The sequence below is a fragment of the Oryzias melastigma genome, linkage group LG23 (assembly GCF_002922805.2).
Source record: "Oryzias melastigma strain HK-1 linkage group LG23, ASM292280v2, whole genome shotgun sequence".
NCBI classification, from domain to species: domain Eukaryota; kingdom Metazoa; phylum Chordata; class Actinopteri; order Beloniformes; family Adrianichthyidae; genus Oryzias; species Oryzias melastigma.
The window spans coordinates 12,932,614-12,960,555 of record NC_050534.1 but is presented as its reverse complement, the minus strand read 5'-3'; the positions used below and the strand labels follow the sequence as shown (position 1 = coordinate 12,960,555).

The 27,942-nt window shown below is 37.4% G+C and overlaps 1 protein-coding gene across 2 annotated transcripts in view; it reads left to right on the top strand.

Annotated features, from left to right (window-relative positions):
- plxna4 (plexin A4) overlaps positions 1 to 27,942 on the top strand; it is a 218,628-nt gene that overhangs the window by 164,694 nt on the left and 25,992 nt on the right. For both annotated transcript variants that reach the window (XM_024282545.2, XM_024282535.2), the window contains exons 10-22: positions 4,117 to 4,317; positions 5,053 to 5,149; positions 6,594 to 6,784; positions 10,802 to 10,953; positions 12,186 to 12,303; positions 13,877 to 14,013; positions 15,125 to 15,292; positions 15,517 to 15,610; positions 18,116 to 18,355; positions 18,695 to 18,841; positions 19,354 to 19,588; positions 20,346 to 20,488; positions 22,721 to 22,989. In XM_024282545.2, coding sequence (XP_024138313.1) covers positions 4,117 to 4,317; positions 5,053 to 5,149; positions 6,594 to 6,784; positions 10,802 to 10,953; positions 12,186 to 12,303; positions 13,877 to 14,013; positions 15,125 to 15,292; positions 15,517 to 15,610; positions 18,116 to 18,355; positions 18,695 to 18,841; positions 19,354 to 19,588; positions 20,346 to 20,488; positions 22,721 to 22,989 — 2,192 coding nt within the window. The remainder of the gene's footprint in view (positions 1 to 4,116; positions 4,318 to 5,052; positions 5,150 to 6,593; positions 6,785 to 10,801; positions 10,954 to 12,185; positions 12,304 to 13,876; positions 14,014 to 15,124; positions 15,293 to 15,516; positions 15,611 to 18,115; positions 18,356 to 18,694; positions 18,842 to 19,353; positions 19,589 to 20,345; positions 20,489 to 22,720; positions 22,990 to 27,942) is intronic.

Genomic DNA, 27,942 nt, shown 5'->3' with positions numbered 1-27,942 from the left:
TTTAAATTCTAACCTAAATATTAGCATTATCCATTTTGTTATTTTAGTGTCTATATTTTTGTTTTGTTTTGGGGAATTGCTAGAACTTTGCTTTTATCTGAAATAAATTAATTTGAGTAGAAATTTCTTTCAGAACAAAAAATAAATAAAGTTTAAAACAAATGTCTAAATGTCCTTTGGGAGTAAATTCAAATGATTCTAGCAAGAACAAAGGAAATGGGTTTAAAGTTATTTAGAAAACTTTAAAGGGAATGAAAAGTTGGGAAAAAATATGGAGGAGCAGCACCAGGGAGGTGAAGGGAGAGAGCAGAAAGCGGAGAGTCATTGCCCCAGGCTCATTTAGATATGATAAAATAGACTGGGAAATGCTTGCTAACCACACTGCATTTGTGTGCGTGCATGTGTGAGATACGAATGAAAACTTTAGATGCTCTTCATCTTCACACCTTACACTGCGATATTTATGGGTCTTTCTCTCGCCATCATCCCCCCCTCCCCCCTCCTCCCTTCTTACCTTCAAGCTATGCCAAGGGCTTTTACATTCACAGTTCCCATTCTGCGTCCTACTCTCTGTCACTTTTCTATCTCCACCCTTCACACCTCCCACCAGCCTCTAATTATCAGATCTAAGTGGGTCCCCATAAAAAAGCAGGACTCAGACAGAAGTGGGAAGCAGAGACTCACTGAGAGGTTCGAAAATGAGAAGGGTCAGTGAGTTACGTGCATGGGATGAGCTGCACAGGACACCTTTAGAGATAATATTGTTAAAAAAAATAAGTCATGAACAAAAATAAATGATACTTTTGTGGTGAAAAAGACTTTGTTTTTCAAACTTCAAGGCTTTTACTGTGGTTCTAATGAGTCATACAATTCACAAGTTCTATTTTTTCTTTGTGGTCTTTCAGTACAAGTCTCTGACTGCACTTTCACTGACGTACATTGACAACTTCACTGACAAGCACACATAAAAGAAGATGTAGAATTCAGGGAAAGTTGCCTTCCATCAGAAATCTAGTCTTTGTTAAAGTTAAAGATTTATCATAAAATTATATTTTTGCTTCGACCTAAATGGAAACGGTACATGGTTGCTGTGATTTATATGTATTACATAAAAATAAGCTATATAAAATGGTGCAAAGAGGTTGTTTTTTTAATTTTGTATGACAAAGGACCGGATCCAGATGACCGGAGAGCTCTGGCTGGTACATACCGGGTCAAGAGGTCAATCATGTATAGTATTTTGGTGCTAAACTATGCACAGCTTTGCAGTGAAAAAATAGGCCCCAGAAAAATAAGTAATAAATTCTTAAAATTTGAAATATTTTCTTTAAATCTGCCAACGGGGTAAGAAAAATGACCACAAATTTGTATTAAAAAATTCTAGTTACTAAAACATGTTTTCTTTAACTAAAATTATTTTCATACAAAACTGAAATTTTTTTCTTGAACCAGGGGTCTTTTTTATACTAACAATAGAACTTTGTTAACGCTTATCTTCTGGCAGACAGACAGCCTGTTCAAAGATCTCAGATCTGGACTGATGTGATCTATGTTTAGGCTGCAAAGTTCTGATTGATTTCTTTGGTTGTCTTGGAAAAATGCTGTTACATTAGTCAAGTTAAGATGAAAGTTGGCTGATTTGATCAAAATTCAGGTAATTAAAACCAAAGTTTGAAATTAAAAGACAAAGCCAAAAAGATGGATATATTGATTACATAACATTTATTCATATAGATTTAGTGTATTTTTGTCAGTAGATCCTTTATTAAAACAGCTAGTGTTCAGTATCACACTAGATGATAATTATCTGCTTTAAAGCACTGAGGATGTGTTTGTTTATGTACGTGCCAAAAACACAAATAATCTGCACCAAAGTCACGCCTAGATTTTGTGGATGAGAAGAAAAACTCTTAAGGGCAGCTTTATTTAATTTCCCTGCAAAGATAATTATCGTAATAATGTTACAATTGTTTTTATCTCAGTATTGCAAAACACTAAATGCCCCTTATTTTGGGTTTATCTTCAAATTCATGCTGTCTCATTTAATTTTCAATGAAGGATGCAGGTCATTATTCAGTTGTCCCAAAATTATTGAATGCATTTATTTAAGTCTAATCTTTTTTTTATTTTATAGAGTGCTCACAAATAAAGACATTATTTCCACCAAGCGATGAAATTCTTAACCACAGAAGTCATTAATTTTTTTTTGTCTTGCCATATTTACAATCCTTATGACAAAGTTCTTTACCAATATTTGTACTAGTATTTATTAGGGGTGTAAGAAAATATTAATTCGGAGAAATATCGCCACACTTCATTTGGATATACCTGTAAAAATTTAAAATACTGCCAAGGTGATATTAAAATAATTATTATGTTTTGTTATGTAGTTTTTGTTTTCCACTTAAATATTTCCTAAATTACCAACAGAAAAGCACCATGAATTCACCTTGGTAAAGTTTATGAGATACGGTTGGGGTGCTTAATGTTCCGATCATGTATTAATATTCAGATTAGTCTTATATCATAATTTAAATAAAAGTGAAATATTGTCTGGTACTGTCCTGGGATATATCAGGATATGAATTGTATCACGATATGTGTATTGCGCCAGACTCTTGCCAATACACACCCCTAGTATTTATAGCTTACTTTACATTTAAAGATTAAAGTTTTGGCATTCTAAATATGAAGAGAGTAAAAACTGTCAACTCGTCCTTCAAATCTGTGTTCCATAAACCACCAATTAGATTTATGGTCCCCATTCTTCAAGTGTATTAAAAGGAATCAATGTGATTAATAATGGAGAGTATCTCTCTTTGCTCTCCCACTCATTTTCATTTTCCAAATATGACCTCCTCATTCCCTGAAAAATTAGATTTGGAAGCACAAACACTGGTGCGCCACCACCCTCCTCTCCTCTAGCATTGAGCTAACTGACTCCCTCTGCATGTCATTTATCTATAATGACTGTGTGAATAGTGTCACGGTGAATTCTCCTCTCACCCCGGTACTATCCAGTCACTCACTCAGCCTAACCCAATCAAGTAGCTTTTAATGAACTTCAAACAAGTGTTATCACTCAGTTCGTTTGTTCTGCTTCGCCCCCCAATCTGTGAGGGGGTTCACCTTATCTGCTGTCCTTCTTTCTCCTCCTTTCCTCGTCACTCTTTGACATCCCAAAGCTGTTTTTGTCACACACACCTTGTAGGAATTATTCTCTCTTTTCTGTCATTTCGTTTTATGTTTTTTTCTATCTTCCTGTCTTGTCATACCAGTTAGCCAAAACAGTTTGCCAACTCCTTAAATAAAATTCCATTAATTATTATCACAGTGATTTGACACAACTTATAATCCTTTTTCTCTTCCTGTTTTTTTTTTAAACTCCCCATCTGACTTTTTTCTGTTCATCCTTAAAGTTAGTCACCAGTGATTAGCCAACTTAGTGCCTCTAAACTAATTGGCTGTTAGGTTTATATCAACTGAATATGCACGGATCCTGGCAAAATGAAGCGTCTTCCTCTGTATTATTTTTGTCTATTTACTGCAATCAAAACTCAGCCAAATCTAATATCCTTTATTTATCAACAGAGCCCTCAAAATTGACTTGGCATATGATAAAGGCCACCAGTCTTGATTAAATTAGCTTCTACAAACTAAAAAAAAGGAAAAAAAACAACAAAAATGCCCAAAGAAAATAGGGAAAAGTTATAGGATCATATCTGTTAAGGTTGTTTAAAGGCGTATGGTTCGTAGGAATTTAGTCAACGGGTATTTCCTTAAATTAAATGGCACTTTTCTGATTGTTAAAAGAAAAAAAGAATACAGTTTGGACACACCTTTTCATTCAATGCATTTTTTTTATATACAGTACATGACTATTTACGTTGTAGATTCTCACTGAAGCATCAAAACTGTGAATGAACATGTGGAATTGTATAACTAACCAAAAAAGGTGAAATCATGTTTGATATTCTAGTATTGTCAAAATAGACACCCTTTGCCCTGATTATTGCTTTCTATTGATGAGCTTCAAAAGCTTAAATGGTTCTCCAACAATGTTGAAGGACTTCCCAGAGGTGTTTAGTAATCTTCTATTTTTTCTGTATTTTTCAGGGATGTCCTCAGCTGCTCCCTGCAGATCGAATCCTGGTGCCGGTCAATGTAGTGAAGCCCATCACCCTCCGAGCGAAGAATCTCCCCCAGCCCCAGTCTGGACAGAGGGGGTATGAGTGTGTGTTAACCATCCAAGGAAATGAACATCGGGTTCCTGCTCTCCGCTTTAACAGCTCCTCAGTGCAGTGTCAAAACACATCGGTGAGGAAAATTAGTGTTTTCAAGACTTCCGTTCTATATCATCGCACAGCACCGCCACCCATCCAGATACAAACACTATTACTATAAAAACGGCTCTTTATATAAACTACCCGATGAGTGTCTACAAAATCTTTTCACTGTCTCTCAAGCGCGTACTGCCACATCCACAGTGATTCCAGCCTAGGGAGTTTTGTGTTCCCATCTAGACAAGAGGTAGATGAGATAAGAGCTAACTTTGTCTTTTTCTGCACAGACATCCTACAATGATCCTCCATTCACTGACTGAATAATGCTTTGACGGCAGGCATGACAAAGGCTTTATGCGAGTCTTGATGCTAATCGTCTGTTGATACAATAACATCCCATCTTCCTGTCTATCTTCATCATTCTAGGTGTGCATGCGTGTCAAGTTGTGCGTACGCTCTGTAGGTGTAGTCACAGTTCATAACAAATGTACTTTGACTGAGCTGGAGAGAAGGGGGAGTGTAATGTAGCAGAAAATTGCGATTGTAGCAGCAACCGTCCATGCTGCTAATGTTACAGTGTTAACACGCTAATGTGAGTTTTTTAGTTTGTATTTGCATTTGCGGAGCCACCTGTTGATAAGTCCCCCCCTCTTAAACGTGATTGTCAAACCAAAGGGGCTTTGGATGTGGAGATAATGGACAGTTTGAACTTTTCCTCTCTCACTATCTCCACCGTCTCTCTTTCCTCCTGGGGTTGTCATGGTGATAGTATTTCTACGATGGGATGGAGATGAGCAGTCTTCCCGTAGAGCTGACAGTCATCTGGAATGGAGATTTCAGCATCGACAACCCAGCCCACAATAAAGGTGAGTGTTCACAAAAGCAGGTGCACAAATTAAGGTTCACACATCCACAACTGATTAACACTCTTGATAGATGTAGTGTCTTACAAACTCTCCCTTAAACACACATACACACACACACACACAGGAAAGCTGCTGCTTCTCCATTGTTGCCCTTGGAGCCCATCTCCATGGCAACAGGAGGGTGGTGTGCTGAGGTGAGGCATCCATTTCCTGATGTTGCCATGAAGAGTGGTTAACTTTAACACATCCACATTTTCCTTTAGTACTTCCTTTCTGTCCATCTGGCAATTCTGCACACCCCTGATTTGATTGCAAATTTCCATTATCTTCTTTTTTTTTAATCATTTTGTTGTCTTTTTATGATTTCTGTCAACATCTCAATGGAAGTTTAGCACTTGTCATGCTGCCTTACAGCATAAATTTATATGATTCCTGTTTCTTTTTGTTTCATTTCCCTTTTACTGAAAAAGCCCGAAGAAAATATTTACAATTTTTGATATAAAAAGGAACGTTTTACATCAAAATGAAAAATCAACTGGGAATGTTCATTAATCTTCCCCGTCTATTTTCAAGGAAAACAAAGTGACTCCCTCCAAAATGCCTTTTCCTGCCTGCCACTTCTTCTTCCTGCTTAATTCATCAACTCACGGCATCTGCAGAATGACAGTTAAGAGCTAAATGTTAAACTTTCAAATGCTGAGCTTAATTTATTGTAGCCAGTAGCATTTCATCACTAAGTTATTCATGTGGCAACAGAAAAAAAAAGAAAAAACTAAACATGCTGGGGGTTGTAGTCCTCTGACAGGAAGGTGGCTCATTTTCACTTGAAGCGGTGAAGTCAGGCTCATGAAAAAATATTGTTAAATTGTGGATTACATGCCAAATTGACACTGCGCTGTGAGGCAAGTTTGTAAAGTGTTTGTGGTGGTTAGCATGAGTGTCTGAGTCAAAAGCTGTCTACAAAACACACCCTTGAGCATAAGTGAAAAATCAAAGCAACAAAAGTTGCAAAAAAAAAAAAAAAAGAAGGAGATGCTTCAAATAGAGCACTCTGCAATCCTCCTCCTACTTTTGTTCGCCTGCGGGGGAAGTGGCTCCTAGGGCATTTTTGATGGGCAGATCACACACATATCTAATGGCAATTAAAAGGAAAATGGCAGGCGTGTTACCATGGAGATGAGATGTTAAATGCGTGGTGAGTAAAGTAGAGGCAGCGTTGAAGGAATCTCTGAGATGCGTGGCGGGAGGGAGGCAGCAGGAGTATTGAGATCACAATAGATGAAAACATAATGAGATTTTGTTGAGGTATTGTTTATGCTTGGATTTCTGACAGCTGGTTGGAATTTGGTCAAAATAAGCATATCTGGATTTGCTATCAGGTCCCGAGGTTGCTTGTCTTACTCTCTTCCCTCCCTCCTTTCCTTTTTGTCTTCTGCATCCACAGTCCACCTTTACAAGTGTGACGCCCAGCGCGGAAGTTGCGGTTTGTGTCTGAAGGCGGACCCTCTGTTTGGGTGCGTCTGGTGCACGGCAGAGAACCGCTGCACCCTCAAGCAACACTGCCTCCACCCTGAGAGCAACTGGTTGGAGCCCAACGGCATCAACAGCAAGTGCACCAACCCACGGATCACAATGGTGAGTGCTGCAAACACCTCAGGAGATGCACGCATCAGTGCCCAGCTATACAGTACAGCTCTGACAAATCAGTGCTTACATCAAACAAAGCAATGCCCGCCCTGTTTACTTACGCTACATGAGCGCTTTAATTATGCTCACTGATTTAAACATTCATGTCAACTCTAATGTTGTGTGGCAGTTAATCAATTAAAAATAATAGCATAAGCTGTTTGTACTGTATTTCTGCGTGTTTCATACGACAAAAATGAACTAAATAAAGCAGAATTAAGTGAACTATTGCTTCCCTACCACTACGACTTTGCCCTATCCCTCCAATCAGAGAAGCATGTAAAAAATAGTGGACGCTACTATCGCTCAATGACATCGTAAATAGTGATCTACGTATATATTACAACACGACACTACAATTGGAGCAATAGGGAGGAGTCAGCGGGCTAGAGAAGCAATGAGATTCTGAAAATAATTTGTGGTGCTCCGAAAGAAAAGAAAGCTGCATATTTGTTGGTAAGATAAGGCTGGATTTGATATATTTGAAGCTGGTCTGAAAGACTTTTTTTTTTTTTTTGCAATAATCAAACACAGTTTTTTTATCTTATTGTGGAAGTACAATTTAATGGTCCTTAGATAACAATGCAGGGTAAGGGTGGACAGACACAAATGAGGTCATTAATCAATTTCATGTGAATAGAATACAAATTTGAAAAGATTAAACTCTTCTCTATCATGTACCTGTCTGCACATAAAGTCATGAACCAAAATTCATCTTAACAGCTATGGGCAAATCTTAATATTCCTAAGTTCATGTATCAGGAATTATTTATTTTTTAAAAGATTTATTTACTAAATGCTGCAGTATTAAACTCTTAGAACCTGGCATCCGCATGCAGCAACATCTCATTTGGGTTACCATTACTACTATAGTAGTTAATTCTGCTTAACTCAGGTCTCTTTTGAGAGGTAAAAGTTTTTCTAACTGAGTTTACTGACTAAATACGGATTCTTATATTGGATCTTATTAGTCACTGTATCAGATATTTACTGAATAACTCATACATGATTTGACGCTCTCTGTTCCTATTGACAAGCAAAACCTTAGATTTCCATCCATTTTCTTAACCCGCGGGGTTGCTGGAGCTTGTCCTGATTATTGTAGGGTGAAGGCAGGATACACTTTGGACAGGTCGCCAATCTGTTGCAGAGTACACAATCACTCCCACACACATGCACACCTAGGGACACTTTAGAGTAACTAATTAACCAATAAGCATGTCTTTGGACTATAGGAGCCTATGCATCACCATGCAGGTCTACCTTACATTTCCTCTTCTTAAAATGAATAAAAATATCTTTAAAGCCTTAAAAATCAACTTGAGAGTTTTCTGGAACACATAGCTTTGTCCTTTAAAGTCAGTGATTTGTCAACATATTGTATAAGGAAAAAGCAACTATTTAAATAGAGGCTGCTCTGCTTTGAAGAAGGTTAGAAGAAGATAGCAACACTTTGTCCCTCCTTCCACTTATTAAACCGTGTCTGTCAGTCAGTTGTGCTTTATCATCCCTTCTTTCTAGTGTTTGTCTTCAGTCAGAGCAGTGGATTTATCCTCCAAGACAGGCCGTATTTCTCCTTACATCCCCGAGGCTGTAGCCGGGACATATTGCAGCCTTCCCACGTCCCCCATAAAAACTGTCAGTGGTGAGAAGTAAAGACTTTCCCAAGACAACCCAGTCTCTAATGCATTCTAATGCTCTTCATTATAATGACATCTCCCATCAGCCATATAAGAGGCAGAGACTTGCGTAGAAAGATGGAAAGAGAGGAGTGATAGCGCTTGCCACTACCCAGCCGTCAATTATCTTGTCAAAGTCACAAATCTAATCAACGACTCATTTTCACCCTCTCCTCCTCAAGTTCTCCCACTTCTCTTCTTTAATACTCTTCTCCTTTCATTATTACTTTATTTTAAATATTGCCGTTTTAATTGGGTTGAAGAACCCTCAAAACAGTTATTTCCCTGCATTTTTATTTACTAGAACCCCATTTATTGCTGAACATATCTTCATGTCCACCACCTCTCTGTAACATGAAGCAGCTCTAAGCTGTGAGATCAAGCTGCACTCCCTCATACAGCGGCCTGTCATGTGAAAACCACAGGGGGGTCTCACAGTCATCTTTACATTGAGCTGAGAAACGGTGCGAATCGCCATTAAAGCTGGCACCTGCCTGCAGCCCAGGGGACTTCTGTTTGGCAAGGACAGATATAGACACAGCCCTCTGTCTGTTTGTAGCATACGTTCCATCTGGTCAGGCTGATGATCTATACTTACAGACTGCCTTAAAAACTGTTTTATGGGAAAACTTTGATGGATGTTGGAACCACCTTTAATGCAGGGAGAGATGCTATTGACAAATCTATAGTATATAGTGATGCAATCTGACGTTCTGTTAGTATTTAGGTTAATGTTTTATGACAGATTATTATAGATTTCTGGCAACGTGAAACTGAGAAATAGTATTGACCCCAGATCTTTAGGGGTCTTCAGTATATCACTTGACCTGTCATTGGCTAGTTTGTCTTCAGCTGTCTGTACCAACCTGATGCCCCCAGTACTTTGTTTTTATTATTATGTTTCCTTAGTTTAAAAACATTGGCAAAACTAAGTTAAATATCTCCATTAATTTAGATAATACAAAATTAACATGTTTAATACAGTCTTTAACGGGTTTACTCAACTACCTGAAGGACAAATCAGAACTTTTTTGCTGTTTGTTTTATTAATCAGACCTTATGATAATATGTAATATATAATATATAGCTTATATACACTAAACATTTTATTAAATTTGATGTACTTACACTATTAAGCCATGAGATAAAGTAATTCTCATTTAACCAGTATCATAGACCAGTGTTTTTCAAACTTTTTATAGTCAAGAAACACTTTTTCCTCAACAATGCCAGCAACCAAAAACATGTAAAAAGAAAAAAAAACTGTGATGTATGTTTTGATGTAGCTGGGGTTTTTTTTATAATAGTTGTATTTATTTTTCTAAATTAAACAAAAATGTTGCGAAATAAATCAATTATCTCTGTTTAGTTTTAGTTAAATGCATCTGTTGGCCACATAACCTTATTTTTTTTCTATTTTGTTATAACTTATATTGAAACTGACCTTTTTTTTAGAAGTGCTTCAAGTCTGGAGTTGAATTTGTCCTTCAGTCCTTTAACCCTAGAGCACTATCATCTGGTGATGCTCACCTAAGCAACAGTATTTACATGATGTTAAATATTCATGAGTGTCATCACTCCCTGGGTGAAGTCTAGCATGTCCCAGAAGTTAGACATGCTACTAAACACTAAGGCTCCAGTATCATAATCTTTTTTTTTTTTTATGTCTTCAAAATTTTCAGTCATTTTTAATCATGTTTTTAGAATCTTCCTTTGTTTTTATTTTCCATTTTATTACATAAAAACAGAATAAAAAAAATAACTACTCTAATTTATCATGTAGTGTCATATTTTGATCTATTCTTTTTTATTGGGTATATTATATCGGGTAAAAATTACCTGACAAAAGTGATGGAGTAATTTTTTATAGCGGAGGTGTTTTAGGGTTAAAAATCAGCTGTTTCAGTTAGAAGGATCACTGGGACCAATACTGGTATCTATGACTGCTTATAACTCCTTTCTGCTCCAACAAAAACTTTGAAGGAAAACTAAATTATTTATCTCTGCTTTCATGGAGGATATTTGCATTTGTTTTGCTTCATAACAGTTATCAGTAAAAAGTATTTTATGATGGTTCATATTTCTAATTATTTGTTGTGAAACCAGGGACTGTTTAATGAACACAGAGCTGATATCCTGATAATGTTTTTTAAACCAATTAGGTGAAGTTGAATAATTTCTCATGGCACACTACTGGTTGAAAATCACTACTATATTAACTGCCAAATGAATAACTAATCCATAAAGGACGTTGCTTCAGATGTAACCAGTATTTCATTTTGCACAGATCACGCCCCTGCGGGGTCCCAGAGAAGGCGGCACGCTTGTGACTATCCGTGGTGAGAACCTGGGACTGGACTTCCGAGAGATTCAGGGCCATGTCAGAGTGGCTGAGGTGGAATGCACCCCCATCCGCGAGGGCTACATCCCCGCCGAGCAGTAAGTCGCGCTACATCCATGACAGATTTGATAAACCTGCAGTATTGAGAAAGCCAGCTTTGTAGGAGCAGAGTTTCATATGGATTATGGCGTGATTTTAGTTCACACGGGGTGTCATTTTCACTCTGACTTCCATGATAACACGAGTGCTGAAACCCCTGCTGTTTGACATGCGCATCTCAACTGTTCTAACCACATGTTTCCTTGCCTCCAAATCTGTCATATATAATGAACCCACCACTCTCCCTTTATTTAATAACTAAAACCCCGACAAAAGATGCCTGATAGGTTGAACTCAATAACAAATTATCTCATCAAATATTTTATTTTAGGCGAATTTGTTCACAAACGACAGGAATTTCTTTTCACTGCACCAAAGTGATGGTTTTATCGCATAAAAACAGCTTTTCATTAAATTCAGGAGTGTTTTGCAAGCTAGCAGTAACAACTTTTTGAGAAGACTCGTTACTACAAGAGCAGTAATTACAAATAAAGGTCCTTTTACAATCCTGTCGGCAAAAGGTGCAAGCTAATCTGCACTTTACTATAACGGAACTTATAAATTGTAGTTCTGCTCTATTACCTGCGTTTTTTATAAATTTTTCAGCAAAAAGAAAGATTTAAGGTAGGATTGTTAATTTTTTTTGTATTGTTTTAAATAAAAGGCATTTATCTGGAAACTTAAAAGCATTTAGCAATAAAACAACAAGCAAAAAAAATCTGGTTTAGTAGGCATACCCCAGTGCACGGTTCATGCCTTTGGCTTTAATATCGGTATGAGCAGCTGCACGCTCAGTGCAATAATCACTTTTGGAAAAGTTTGGAGGTTAGATTTAGTTGACATTTGAGTTTAATCCAAGCTTGGCCTTCTTACAGGTGCTGTTTTTTAAATGAGTTTAAAGTTGGCTTATCAACAGACCCAGTGCCTCTGCTCTGAAAGTTCTGCGCTGGCACTTTTGTCAAAAAGATGCTGACCCTGCGGAAGATGTCGCTGTAATTGAGGTCATATGTAAAAGGACAGCCTTTTCACTTTTTCTCTCACACGTTTTCAGTTTTTTGGAGGCGAAGATACAAGCAAATATATTATTTTATAGTTGTTTTGATATAGTGCTGTAAATATGTTTTTTTATACATTAAAAGGAGTATTTGCAGTTTATGATCATGAAGCATTTTTGGTTTTAAATACATGTAATATAATAGTGTGTTCATTTAAATGCTTCATGTGTTTCCAGGATTGTGTGTGAGATGGGTAAAGCTGAAATGAGCCAGTTCACTGGGAATGTTCAGGTCTGCGTTGGACCCTGTGAAGAGAAGTTTAAGGCAGAATCCTCCAAATACTACTACTTTGTGGTAAGTGTGTACTTCCTTAAATAATATTCTAGGTGTTAGACATTTTTTAGCGCAAAAACACTTCATTACGGGAAAAATTAGCATTTTGCTAGTGTGAGCAGAAACAAGCATGCTGCATATGTCACCGTCTTTATTTTAGCACCTTGCAGCTAGATGGTCTGTGTTCACACTCACTGTGTTAATATATGTTGTTTACTTGGCTGTGTTCCCACTTGGCAGCCTTTCTTTCATTTATGTATCAGTGCTGAGACATGACTGGCAGTCACTAATGAGCACAGAATGAGACAGAAACACTGATGGTTCCAAAACATTTTCTGACATGAACTCATAGAAACACAAATCACAGTCCCGCCGTGTTCTTGCGACAGACAAATTCATATTGTAAAATAATATTTCAGCTCATATCTTATGTGTGTTTTATTCATTGTATAAATCTTAAAGGGCACTAGTCAAAGTTTAAGGTCACAGCCCAGAATCATGTAATGCTACATTAAAAAGTGGTGGATTTTTAAACAAAATTAGAATCAATTCAGTTGTGGACAAATTAAATCCTCCTTACACGTTGGAAGCTGCTGTTTCTTAGTGTATGAAATGACACTCGTGATAAATTGTGCTCATATTTCAGGACTGATTAATGTTGGTTCGCTAATTCCAAAATACAGTTTTGATGGAAGCGCTTGCTAACTAAGGAATAATGCCTGACGAAATATGCATTATCAAAAATCAACCCACGCAATGGAAACCTGAAATGTCTGACCTATACTTCCTTTCAAAATAAAAGACTTCCTGTACCACACAAGCTCACTCCAGTGCAGCTAATGTTCTCTTACTAAAGATTTTAAACAACAACAACAACAAAAAGTACATTTTGTCTTGTTATACCATAAAGCTTACTTTGGTTAACCATCATCCTTTGTCCTACGTACTACTGCTGTTAACAGTAACCCAAACGTGATTGTGATCCAGTAGAAGTACATAAAAACTATACAAATGTATAATGTAAGCAGATCCCTACCGTTGTTATGCAGCATAATATAAAATGTGATTTAAACTCTTGACATAAACTGAGCAATCAGAAAAGGTCAGACTTTTCTGCTCAGCATTTTGAGATCTGTGCATTCTGGAGGAAATGTAGAGGATGTAAGGGCCTTAGTTGATCTTACTTCTAGGTGTACCTCAAATGTAAATCAAAACAATGCCAATTTAGTAATCCTAACTTTAAAAATTACTACGATTTTATTTTAAAATGTGGCTTCAGGTTACAGATTCCCGGTCTAAGTGAAGCAAATACTAGGAAATGCATGATTTTAATGCAGTTCAGTTGTATCTGGTCATCGAAGTTAGATCTTTTTAGTTTAAAATAAAAATCATGAACTATAGACCTTTTTGACTTGAAAGGAGTGATCTCATGACTGTATAAAAAAAAACTTTAATATTTGTGACTTGTTAATCAGCTTTTTTTATTAGAAATTGTTCTATTCTAATTCTTCTTTTACACATTTCAACGTTCTCATTACAACTTGGTCCAACTCTCTTGCCAATTCTTTTACACTGAACTCTGCCTTTCTTCCAGCTTCCACGGATTACAACCCTGAAGCCGAGCCGAGGGCCGGTCTCTGGAGGAACGATCGTAAACATCACCGGCAGCCACTTCGATGCTGGGAGCAGTGTGTCAGTCGTGTTTAAGGACCAGCCTTGCACTTATCTGAGGTTAGTAGAAACATGCCGAGGTTGACCCAGCCAGCAGCACTTAAACAGATAATTAAAAAAACTCCATCAAAGCTCGCCACATCAGGGGTGGTTAACCTCTGGTAGTTAGAAAAGTGCTTTAAAAGATATAGAAAATTGAATTGCAAAATGCACCCCGTGGGAATAAAAACACTTAATATGTCAGAACATTAAAAAACAAATAAGTCATGTTTAAGCATGAATTCAAATACAACATAAATGGAACTATAACAAATGAAATATTCCTTTTTTTCCTAAAGGAAAACTACTATAGCATGTGTAAAGGGAAATGGACATGATGTTTTTTTTTTTCTTTAACTCTGCCCTGCTTCCTGAGAATCAATATTGTAGATAGCATACAGGTTTTTGCTGATTACATGTTTTCCTTTAATTGATTTTCAGCTGGTGGATACACCTCCATAAATGCAGGAGCTTTTGCTATTTTCTGAGGAAAGCTTTGGTCCATAAATCGTAAAAGACCTTGAAGACTATTTATTTACAAACAAACTAGAGTGCATCATTTTACTCTGAGAAAGATTATTCATAAGAGGAACAAATTCAAGACTTCCTTCAGGTGCCTCAGGAGGTTCACTACAAGTTCAGGCTGTGTGATTCTCTGAGAATTTAAGAGATCTAAGAGGGACATGTCAGACTTTACATGCCTCACTTAGCATAGCGTGTTTTAATATTCATGGCAGTACGGTTGAAGAGGCACAGCACAAGCATGGCTTGTTTGGATGGGTTGGAGAGAAAACGCCTCTTCTTTTTGGAGAGAAAAGTGGCGCCTAAAGTTTGACAGACACAAAAGTAAATATTTGGCTATACTTTAATGTTCTGCTTCACATTTGGTGACAACCAAAGCTGTGCTGTGTCTAATCTGTGTTAAATATATCACAATAAATGTTCCAATTTCTGCCATTTTAATTCTTTTTTTTGTTGTTTTTTCTGAATAACTTATCAAACTGCATGAGAATAATATCTACCCTTGAATGACTTCACAGTGCAAAACACTTTGTTGTCCCTCTTTTGTGTGAAAACATGTCTATAAGCAGCAGATATGTGCAAATAATTTGACATCCTGTCATCACCTCAGGAGAGGGGGCCAGTGGCTTACATGCCGAACCCATGCTTCCCTGCACGGCTATGGAAACGTGTCTGTGTCTGTGAGCATAGATAAGGCCAAACTCCAGAAAGACCTGCAGTTTGAATACGTGGAGGATCCGACCATAACCAAGATTGAGCCAGAGTGGAGCATATTCAGGTACACGGAAAAACGACATATTTTTCTAATCATAGCTTCTAGTGTCCGGCAGACAATTGCCTTGGGAGTGGTGGATGCAAAAACTGTCAAAACCGAGTTTAAAGCACAAAATGTTGTGTATAATTATTGAGTGAGTCTGTAACCAACTTTTCTTAGATAAATAAAACAGACGAGATCCCTACTGGATCGTGAGTTGTTTGGGTAAAAATGTTGTTTTCTTTTAGCGGACACACTCCTGTGATGGTGACAGGAACCAACCTGGACATAATCCAGATGCCTCTCATCAGAGCCAAATACAACGGACACGAGACACTCAATGTGAGTAAATAGAGCAGGGGTCTGCAACCTGTTGCTCTTTTATCCATTTATTGTGTCTCTTTAGACTAAATGAAACATGATAAATCAAATAATTATTGATTAGTTATTTAAGTTTTTTTGTCAATTCTGTTTAGATTTGAATGAGCAACTAAGCAAAATGATGAAAAATGTTTAATTTGCTGACATAAAAATTCTGTTGAAATTTTCTTTAAATGTGTGTTTTGTTGAAAGGTTAGTCATAAAACGTCTCATATTTTGGTAAATTACACTAAAGCTGTTAAAGTTTTAAACAAATGTAGTTTAAAACAATTAGAAATGATTTTTGTGTGTTTTGTGCCTCATATCTTAGAGATTTAGGATGTTTATTCTTATTTTTTTACTTCTTTCAATAATTTTAAATAATTGAATTCTACTTTAGTGTTGTTTGTATTTAACAGTAAAAAGAGAAAAAAGATAGTAAAGCTCCAAAATCCTCAAGATAAAAACATATTGTTTAACTGTCTTTCTTTTTTAATATAAATAAATCTGCTGCAAGAGGGTCTTTTTTACGGAGTCCATAAACGGACATCAAAGTAAAAAAAAAATAATAATAAAAATATTGAAGTAAGAAATTGTTTTTTTTTCTAAAAATCAAAGTAAAAAGAAAGTTTTTTTTCTAAGAAAGACTGAAGTTAAATATATATATATTAATCTATTCAATTTTTTTCTAATTAGTGCACACCAGATGATGTAAAAAAAATATCCTGGCTACCATCGGTTAAGCAACAGTTATTACCCAGAATCTTTTTTTAAAATTCATTTTTTGAATTTTTATTAATATATATACATATATATATTTTACTTCAATGTTCCTGCACTGGAGTGAACCTGTGTCGTACAGGAAGTCTTTTATTTTGAAAGGAAGTATCCTGCAAAAAGTAAAAAATATATATATATATATATTTATTTATTCATATTTATTATAAAAGTAACAGTGTAAGGAATTCAAAGCTGAAGGAAATTTACGTAAAAGCAAAAAAAAAAAAAAAATTGATTAAGATCAACAAAATGAATGCTGTGTACTTTTTTTGACTGGTTGTGTCTATATGTTTATATATAAACATATAGACACTGTTATCATGTAATTATTAAAATATTTAAAAGCTACATTTTGTAAATAAATTTTTAATGGCCAAAAAAAAAAAAACAAATAGAGTATTTTTCTAAACAATAATGTGAGGCTTTGGGTCTCTTTCTCCATCCTGATCTGTAAGAATTGGTCCAAATATCTCTTTTTAAGTGTCAAAGGCTGCAGACCCCTGAATTAAACATTTCATTCTGTGTGTGCATGTGTACATGCATACACACTTATTTGATTTTTAATTCTTAACTAGGTTATTTAAAAAATAAAAATAAAAAAAGAAACCTAAGGAGTTTTGTCCATGTGAAGTTATTTACCTCCTTTTTATTCTTTTACACAAAGAAAGGCTTGAGAGAGCAACAGAAGAATCTGTTTGATCTCTCTGAAAGATGAGAAAACAAAAGGTGGTAATGCTATCTTCATGGTCCATTTGAGCATGACTCTGGAGCACATTGAACAGCTGTGCTCACATGTGCCTTTGTGGAAACCGACCGTGTCACCGTATAGCGTTGTCCGCGTTTCTGACACAGCTCCCATCTAAATGAAAAGAAGGCGGACAAACATACATTTCAGGGGACAGATGTCCGCAAGTGGGAGTTTTTGCTTCCTTCTTTTCCTCCCCTCTTACCTTCCTGTATCTGACATATACCATAGCATAATTCATGTCAGTAGTAGTCTCCAGCTTTTGCGGGATTTGTCAAGACTGATGTTCAAGGAGCCAATTAGAGTGACAGGCAGTTGTTTGAATGACTGCATGGCAGAGGTTACTGCAGAAATGTGGGATGTCTGTGAGGGAAACCTTTGCTACGGGTTGATTTGTCCGTGTCCTGACAGGCAGGCAGGAATGGAGATGTTAAGGGAGGGTGTTGGAAATTGGACCTTCAAAATACTATGCCAATCTTTTTATGGTTATATACCTTCATAACATTGAAGCAAAAAAAAACTTTTGATGAGAGAAAGCAGAATTAAAGGATTAGAAAACCTTAAAGGTTGGAAACAGTTTTGAGTTGTGAAAGGAGAGATATATCAAAGAAGAAAGAACAGATCAGAGGGAGGAACAAAAGGAAGAGGGAAAAGCGGAGGATGAAAATGTAAGCTCCGGTTATCGCCGCTGAATCTCAAAACATTAAAACTATGATGAAACTGTGGAATCTCTTTAAATGCACCTCATGGTGCTTTTCCTTGCAGAAAAAGTTCTTAAAGGAAATCTGGTTTAAAGTGGGCAGTGAGTTGGGTTTTTGTGTCACAAAAGATCAAAGAAATGTCATGGAGATAGTTTAATTTGTGTTGACTTTTGTGAGGAGTTCTGCTATTATTACATGCTTCTTATTATAATAATATTCAATTATTATCCTAAACAATTTTTTCTTTTTCGTGTCGTCCAGTTGTGCGAAGTGTTGAGCCCCACCACCATGCTGTGCCAGGCCCCAGAGCTGCCCATCAGCTTTGCTCAGCAGCACGAAGTACCAGAAAAACCCGATGAGTTTGGCTTCAAGCTGGACGATGTACAGTCTCTGATGGCTCTCAACAATACCAACTTCATCTACTACCCAAACCCAGAATTTGAACCTCTCAGTGCCTCTGGGGTTCTGGAGCTTAAACCTGGATCCCCCATTATACTAAAAGTAAGTATTCATGCATGTTTATTTTGAATAGAATTTAAATAATATTTAAACTGCATTTCTGAAATGTTTTTAGTCAAATCGTTGTGATTCAGGAGTAAACAAAAAATTTGAAAATGTTGTAGTTTTTGGTTAAAAATGGTTAAATCATAATTAAAAAGATCACTGGGAATGCTTTTAAAATAAATCAAAATATGATTGGAATGTGTTTTAGGCATATTTAGGCTATTTTCATATTTAGTGAGAAATGTGAAGCTTTTCTGGTAAAATTGTACTTTATTTTTTAAATTATGGTAAAAAATGACAGTAAATCTGTACTAATTATAAATGTGTCATTTACAGGGGCGTAACTTTCTCCCACCAACCAATAGTGGGAATGGGAAGCTGAACTACACAGTTCTGATTGGAGAGAAAACCTGCAAGTTGACAGTGTCAGAAACTCAGCTTCTTTGTGAATCCCCCAACCTGACTGGCCGGCACAAAGTCCTGGTAAGTGACACTGCAAAAAAAAAAAAAGCCAGACAGGGAAAACCCAGTAAGCTGAAGATGAGAACGCAGGCAGACCCAAAAAAATCAATTTAGCGTTTCAGAAACATTCTTCATGTTCCTTTCTATCCATCCTTCTGTCCACTCTCGTACACGCTGCGGCTTTAATCAGATCAAATCAGCACTGCGGTTCCTGTTAGTGCCCACAAGCAGACAAAAGACCAACAAACAACCCTTCAATAAGAGGAATTACATCCAGGAAAACTCAATAAAAATTCCATTTGTGGTTTTATGAGCGACCACTCTGAATAAAGCTTTTCCTGACGTTACCACCTCAAGTCTGGATCCCAGAACCATTACCGTAAACAGCTGGTACAATGTGAAGTCATCAAATCTTTGTTTTCAAAAAAGTTTAAATTGAAGTATCTGCATCGTGTTAATAAAAAAGCCTCGACTGTGTACGTACGTGACATGTGAGTTGTTAAAGTCTGCTTCTTTTGTCCTTCTGTCACAAGGCACGAGTCGGTGGTATCGAGTTTTCCCCAGGTGTGGTACACATCACGTCCGACAGTCCGCTCAGCAGCACAGCAATCATTGGCATCACTGCAGCTGGTGTTCTGCTCATCTTTTTCATTGTGGTGATGCTCATCGCCTATAAACGCAAGTCCCGTGAGAGCGACCTGACACTGAAGAGACTGCAGATGCAGATGGATAACCTTGAGTCACGTGTGGCCCTGGAGTGCAAGGAAGGTAAGAGATTTCTCAGAACAGAGGTCTGTAATAATTAAAGCTCATCATTTTGCATATTTATATTACATTTTTAAGCAAGAAAAGACATTGAAATATTGAAAAACTGTCAGTCATGTGTAATGCTACGTTCACACTGTGACGCGGTGGGGGCCAAAACTGTCCATTTATGACGAGTTGGGAGTGAGACTGTGTAGCAAACACTCCCAAGGAAAATAAACATATTTATACACGTTTTTAGCTACCACATTCAAAATTCTCACATTCACGCATCACTACACACGATTTTAAGTCTGTTTTTAGGTTCTACGTACATAAAGTGTGGCCATTGAACCCGCATCAGAAGTTAAACCAGTTGAACGTCAACCAATCAAGGACTCAGATATGGTAGTGACATGTAAATGGCGTCCTTTTTAAAACGTGGATGTGCCAACCATTTGAAAACTGATCATGAAGGACAAATTAATGATTGTGGTTCATACCCATATGGAATTATACTACATCAAGTATTTCCTATTTTGGAATAGTTCTATAAAATACATATCCTGGAGCAAGATTTGTGAGATTTGCACCAACTGTGAGAACATGTGTTAGCATCAGGTAGTAACAGTCCAGTGTGAATATGTTAAAAGCACATTCAAGAATGCCCTTTACATGCCCAATGTGTTTGTTGCTTTACAGAAACTTGTTATTTTAAGATTTTAAACTATAAGCTTAAAAGACATAAATACAAACAGAAATGTTTGCTCTGTCTTTGTAGCTTTTGCAGAGCTGCAGACAGATATCCATGAGCTGACCAGTGATCTGGATGGAGCAGGCATACCTTTCTTGGACTATAGGACCTACACTATGAGAGTTCTTTTCCCCGGCATTGAGGAACACCCAGTACTGAGGGATCTGGAGGTATGAATAAGCCTTTGAAAATACCTGCAAAGTCTGAGAATCACTGGATTTTGTTTAGTTGCATTTCTACTAAATGTTATCCTCAAGTAAATGGAAAGTGACATTTAGAATCTACCAATAATTAATTCAAATTAGAATTTTGTCCCAATCTAGAGTTCCAATTAATTCCAGAGTGAAAACATTGTGGAAACTTTTAACAAATGTTGTCTTCAATTAAGCATTCCACACGTTACATGTTAATGTGTGCGTCTCTTTTTCCGTCTTCGTCAGATACCAGTTGCAATACAATTAGCCTTTTTGGAAATGAGAACAAAATGAACTAACAAATTAAATGTGTGGGTCACAGTAGGTGAAATTGGCATCATTGCGGTGTGTTGTTGCTGTCAGGTAAACAAAGCTCTCTGACAGCTGACTACAAGGCTGCCTCAGACCTGAAATCAGGAGTTTGCTCTCATTAATAACTCCTCACTGCACGAATTACTGTCGTTTCTGTTTCCAACTCGGAAACAAATTAAAAGTCAATCACATATGGAGAACCAAACAGAGGGGGAAAATGGAACCATTTATCTACAGTTGCTGACACTGATAGACAGCCATAATTGAAATGGTCATCTTATTCCATTCAAGAGTGATGGTTTGCTTTTTTCTACCCTCAGGGTTACCCCCTTCAGCCCTGATTAGAATTTCCCAGTAATTAATTACAGCTTAATTGGTATAAATATCTAACTATATGAGGTATATAATGTGGAAAAGGCCCTAATGGGAAAGAGAGTGAGCTTTTATTAGGCTGTTGATGACCTTTTAATTGTTATTGATGTGTTGAAAAATTCTGTCTGTGATATTATGCTGTATTATGGTTACAAATACCATACAAGGGATTAGAATTGGTGAAAATATTTAGTTATTTTTCATTTTTTGTTCTTTTTCAGTCAAGATTAAACTGACATTTAATTGAAAACATCACAAATGCATACGAATCTAGCAAAAATACATTATTTTTTTTCTAATTTTATTTGATTTTAACGTGTTTAATGCCATTCCATTTACAAAAACATTTTTATTTTAGCATTTTGGTTGTTTTACTTTCCTTTCCTTCACTTCAAAATCCCCCATTTTAAAGCATACTTGTACATTTCTTCATCTAAACAATATGAACCATATTATTACTATTCTATATATTTCTCAGCACCTATATCCAAAAGCCGAGCATAGCCTCTGCATGCTCAAAAACACGCCTAACTCGACTCAAACCTGTGCATAAATATACGCTACACACTTTGTCAAGTAGTATGAAATTAGATTTGCAAGTTAACAATAGCTCCCAGCAGATTACAAGTACCTCAAGGAAAGTTAAAAAGACAGAACATATGTGGGCTGACAGCTGCATTGGGTGCAAAGTGATCTCGTCTTACCAGAAGTGCTTTTGACAGATAAAAAAACGTAATCTCCTTAGGTGCCATTTATAAAAAAATATGAAAAAGGGAAGCACACGTGTTAAGTCACAAGTATAAATAGTGCAGGGATGATAAGGGCTCAGACGGGGAAAATTCACAGAACTGCACTCACTTTCAACTTTCATTAATATGGAACAAGCGGCGCCAGAGAAATAATAAACATTCCCTTAAGGGCTTCTGTGTTTTCCAGCTTTTATTTTCAACCTTGAGCAAAACTTGACTAAAGCTGGAAAATGTTAAAACCGTCTTTCTCCTGATTTTTTTTTTTTTCTCAGACACATTTATTTATTTTTTCAGTCCTCTTTTCATATATACTCAAAAATAATACAATCAAATAAAAATTGAGAATTGAGTAAATTTGTCGACAATATATTTTTTTGTTTTAGGTAAACTTAGGTAAACACGTGAATATGTATGGGCCTTAAACTCTTATTTTATTTTAATTTTTTTTTTTTTTTTACTAAAAAGTTTATTATTATTTTAGTATTATGTTTTTCTAAGATAATCTCCTTAAAATTTTTAAAATTCACTCATGAAAATTTCATTTTGTCTTGGGAAATGTTGCGATACATATTGTTTTGCTATGTATCGCAATATGAATCATATCGCCAGACTCTTGTTAATACACACCCTACTTCTACAATAGATCAAAAAATGATTAGAGTGACTTTAACGTGTCAATATTAATCACTAATCATTTAGGCTACATATGCTACTAATCTGTACTTTACACGTGTCTTTACTTTTTTTACAACATTTTTTTTTCTTTTTTCACCAGGTGCCAGGCTACCGCCAGGACCAAGTGGAGAAGGGGCTAAAGCTCTTTGGCCAGCTCATTAACAACAAAATCTTCCTGCTGTGTTTTATCCGTACCCTGGAAGCCCAGCGTGGCTTCTCAATGAGGGACCGCGGCAATGTGGCCTCACTGATCATGACAGTACTGCAGAGCAAGTTGGAATATGCCACCGATGTCCTGAAGCACCTGCTGTCTGACCTCATAGACCGCAACCTTGAGAGCAAAAATCATCCCAAACTGCTGCTTCGCAGGTAATTAGCCGGCTCAAAAACAGTTTAACTTGACTAGCACCGCTCGCTAACAGGTGGCCAAAGCTGGCATTTCTCAGTTAGCTTCACGAGTGCTGCACACATTCAGCTGCGCTCAATCAAGAAGTGGGTTCTTTAACTTTGGGATCAAGATGAAAGGTTTACACTGGTTATGTCAGCTCTCATGAAGGACTGCATATGCTTCTCTGTGTTCTCAATCTGTGACATGTTTGGATTAACTCCTGTGACCTTGAATTGCTGGCTCCCTGTCAGAAACCGTGGGGCGCATTGCCATGCACATCATTAGCAAAATAATTATGATTAATTAGCAGTGAATTCAATTTCAAATGGCTCAAGAAGAAAAAAAAATACTGTGAAAAAGTGAGAAAGAGAGACTGTGAAAAGCCTGCACTCTGGCACAATCACAATCCTCCCTCAGATTTGTAGTCAAAGCTTGAATGGCGTGCACTTGAACACAGCACTGTTTGTGATTATGCTTCCTGCCTGCAGTGTTTGGTAAATGTGATGATTATGGTTACTTGAGTAAACCATATTTTTCACAACTGTTGTGTGTGTGCGCATGCACAACACGCTCATAGTGTTTAATGTTTTATTGCTGGGGGTTGTCAGTCAAGTCTTGACACCATCAGAGGATCTGACAGGCATGTGATAAATTAAGTTGTCCATCTCATTTCAGTTCAAATTGGGATTCTGCCCGTGGCTAAAAACATTCTAACTGCCTACCAATAAAGACAAACACACGAACACAACAGGGATGTGCAGAGAGAGCTGAAATTAATGCTGCTCATTGTACCGTCCATGAAAACAGTGTGCACATTCTGCTCATGAAAGCATGCTTAGACACTTGATGGTGATGCAGAGAAAGATTATTGCCGTCTGGGCAGGAGGCGTGATTAATTGCTGTCAGATCTCAGGAAGTATTGTGCAGCTGCTAAACAATTGTGTAACTGCTGATCCTGGCAGCAGATGCATTATAAGAGATGGCACACAGAGTAGAGATGGTCAAGGACAATAGAGACGCTTTATGCTGTCTCACCTATTGAAGCATGGCGATAAGATGTGAGATATGCTCTTTGTTTCACTGTTTTATTAGTCACCAAAACTCTCTTTTTTTTGTTTTAATTATTTTTGCAGATCCAGTTGATTTACTGATTTGAATCAAGGCAGTACTGCTAAAACACAAGATACAGAGAGTAGGAAAACTTGTGGAAATGCCAGTACATGCACTTTAAAGGAGAGCACATGTATTGTATCAGGCTCCTAGTCTGATTTCCCAACTGTCACACACGTGATTGCGGTGGCCTCAACTGGGACTGCCCTCATCTCATTTTTCATCCTCAGATTTGCTTGTTAGTCCTTCAACAACCCAGTATGTGGCAGCTTTCCACACTGCATTGTGAGATAGTTTTTTTTTTTTTTTCCTGAGTAGCATCTGAAAATAGCTCCATTACTAGGACTAGGTTGATAGAATTGATCTAAGTTTAATGGATCAATAATCGATCCATACAAGTAGAAATCTAACGATGCTAACGTATAATGGTATTTTCCATAAGACGACTAATGCTAAAGCTTGGTCGACCTAAACATAAATTGCTAACTAAATGAGCATCTTTAAATACGCGCTGGCATTAATTTTGCTAACTTTTTTAAAGAAATATTTTACAATATGTAGTCCAAAACCCAGTTTTTGCTCATACTTTCTTCTTCTGGAATAAGGTAATGCCATAACGAGTTCGCCACCTAGTGGCCAAACTGAAATGCCCTCCAGGAGATGCAGAATAATTGTTGGAGCTTCTCTGTGTGAGAATCCATGTACATTTTACTGTATGTAAACTGTATCACATCGATCATTTATCTATTTCTAAACAAATGAGTCTAAATTTGTAAAACATGCAAACTCAAAGTTGAATTGAATCGAGTGGATCGAAAGAATAAAAAAAACTATGGAATCAAATCGATTCTAGAAATTATTGGCGATACCCAGCCCTATCTATTGCAAAGAAACACTCTGTGTTTTTTCACCTACTTTAAGCTATGCTTACTGATAAATGCATCAGCAGAATCTTTGAGATTAGCTTCCAGAATTTTTTGAAAACCAGTGGCATGGTCATGAATGCAGATAGTGGCAGTCAGGCAGGGATGACGTCACGAATTTTGGCGGCAGCAGCTCTGATTCTTGATTATCGGAAGAAGAAGATGAATTAGAAGGCTTTATTTCTGTCTCCCCTTTTATATGCTGAGGTCTCCAGATTGATGTCCAGTTATCACCAGGCGCCCGTCCGCGTACGATTTTTAGCAATTGGACAGTGTCAGTGGGACAGCAGCTCAGGGGCAAGGGGTGACTGGCAGGTGGCAGTTTGAAATTGACCGATTATCAGATGATTTAGGGGACATTGTAGACTCCCCCACTTCACCTCTTGCGCTGCTGCCTTTTTGTCACCGGCCTACCGTGGGACTGACACTGCACGACCTCCAAATGTGCCCAGGTGGCCACACCCCAATGTCAACAAATCGCGCAATCCTCGTTTAATGTTAACTTTTTCTTAAAACATCTGAGGCCATAGGCCACCTGCCAGATTAGCTCAAGGCATTTCGGGATATGTGACCACAGCTTTGAATACCCATTTCTTCTTCCACATTCTTGTGGTATTTTTCTCATGATGGGGGACTTGTATAAAGAAAATTAAGCTTAGAATTGCATTTATGAGTATTTCCCTAAAAAATTGAGTTGGAAATAGTTGTGAACAGATGCTAAAATTGGCGAGCCGCAAGCTCCCTGCTCCGCTCTATTGTGATACTTCCACTTGTAGGCAACTAAATCCATCTTTGTTTTCCTAGAACTATATAGCTCCAGCAATGTTATGTTGTGAATGTGAGGGCTGTAAGCTAGCGAGATAGTGTTAAAAAAATGGATGATGGGAAGTAGAGGCAGATTTATTTTGCCCACAACTCAGAAGTTGAATTTCTAATGAACTCCAGCCGTTCTGCAGAAATTATGTCCTAGAGAATGACACAGGTGTTTTGATCCGGCTAGAATCGGCAAAATCCTGATTAAAGATCACTGGGAACGCTTTTACAATAGATCAAAAGGTGATCGGAATAGGACATTATTTAGTATATTTGCTCATTTGGAATGTTTTCTTTTCTGCTCACTCCTTACTGGTTTCTTATCCGTTTGTCTTCCCTTTCTCTAACATTGCCACTATCTTTTTTCTCTTTCCCTCAATCTATATCCTCTGCTCTTCCTCCCCACCCCTGCCTTCTTGATTGCTAAATCAATGCTTAAAGTGCGTGAGCAGGGTGTCTCTGGCACAGCTTCTGAGCATGGCTACTCGCTGCCTCCTCTTCCAAGTAGTCAGAGTGTGTCTTTCCCTCTCCACACACCAACACACATCTTTCCATCTGTCCCATCTCAACCTGTGCTGAAGCACAACCACCAGGCAAGCTAACTAACGAGAGCCTTCGACAACCATCTGTCGCATTCCTTGCTGCATTCCCCGTCTTTAACTTCTCTCTGGGCCTCATTCCTGTTTCTTTCATTTGCCTCCTGATGCAACCCATCCATCTTCCCATCACACTGGAATAAAAAGTCTCTCTGTAGCTTTAGGTTTTGTTAGGCTGCAACTAAAGCATAAAAGTAGAATTCATGATCCTGTCAGAAGATGAGAAGCCAATATGCTTGAATGCTTGTCGCGACATTGCTCTGGCTCCACTGCACACAGGTGGACAGACCCGACTGCATGGCCATAAGGATAATCTCTCCTGATAGAAAATTACTTTTTGCTCAGATGTGGGAAATATACAGAATAAATTCCCAGGCACATTCGTCAGTGAGTGACAGCAGCAGGCCATCATGGTGAGACAGTGTGACACATGATGACCTATCTATTTCAGCCACCCACTGGTGGGGTAAAAAACGGGAAACTCTTGGATTTCAAGCTGATCTGCTTTGACATGTGACTGAAATCAGTCATCACACAGAACACATTAACCAGAAAAGAACCCTGAGTTTGACGTCACACCAATGAAAAGTATTTTTATTTTATCAAGTTTTTGCAACATATTGGTTATATTTATTAGTTTAAACACCCAGTCTGATTAAAAATCATGTTTTTTAACATGTTCTTGTAGCATTTGTCTCATGATTAGGGACATGTATCAAATAATTTAAGATGGAAACTGCGTTTCGGAGTATTTGTTTATTCAAATCGTCTTCGTCAGAAGAGTGTTAAATCCTCTGTAGCAACCCCTGCCTGGAGCAATGCAATTGGGTCCCTGCACCGACCATGGCAGCAGCAGGAACTTCCGCACCTGCATCCGTCCGATCGGGGTCAGTGGCATTAGCATTACCTGCAGCAGCCTCCACTACTCTGTCGCCTACACCACCTCCAACTGATTTCTCCAGCCAAGGTCTGCCTGAGGGTTGGAGCAGTCGCTGCTCAATTAACTCAAAATTCTTTTGATCTAAAAAGAAATCCAACAAATCACTGACTTCAAACGCCACTTGGAAAAACTGTCAACCAAACTACAACCCAGTACAATAAAAAACTAAACAAAACTCAAATGAATCAACTATCAACACAATGGATTTTGATGGTTAACAGATCCCGGACGAGACCCCAATTTATTTTGAATCTAGGCGAGCTACAGGAGCACAACAAAAAACTGTAATTTATCCCAACTGTATATCAATAACAAAAACGCCAAAAGATGGTCGCCATTAAAAAGGAAATCATTTTTATTTACAAGAAATTAATAAAAACAAACACCAATAACTTAGAGGTGAAGCAAATGGCTTCGGAGTGAACTAAATATCAAACAAACTCCCAACCTATCAATACCCAGAAATCTTACCTGTGAATTAAATAAAAAGGGAAACCAATGACAACACCTCAATAGACTAACTTACGCCTCAGGATTAGATGAAAACCGGAT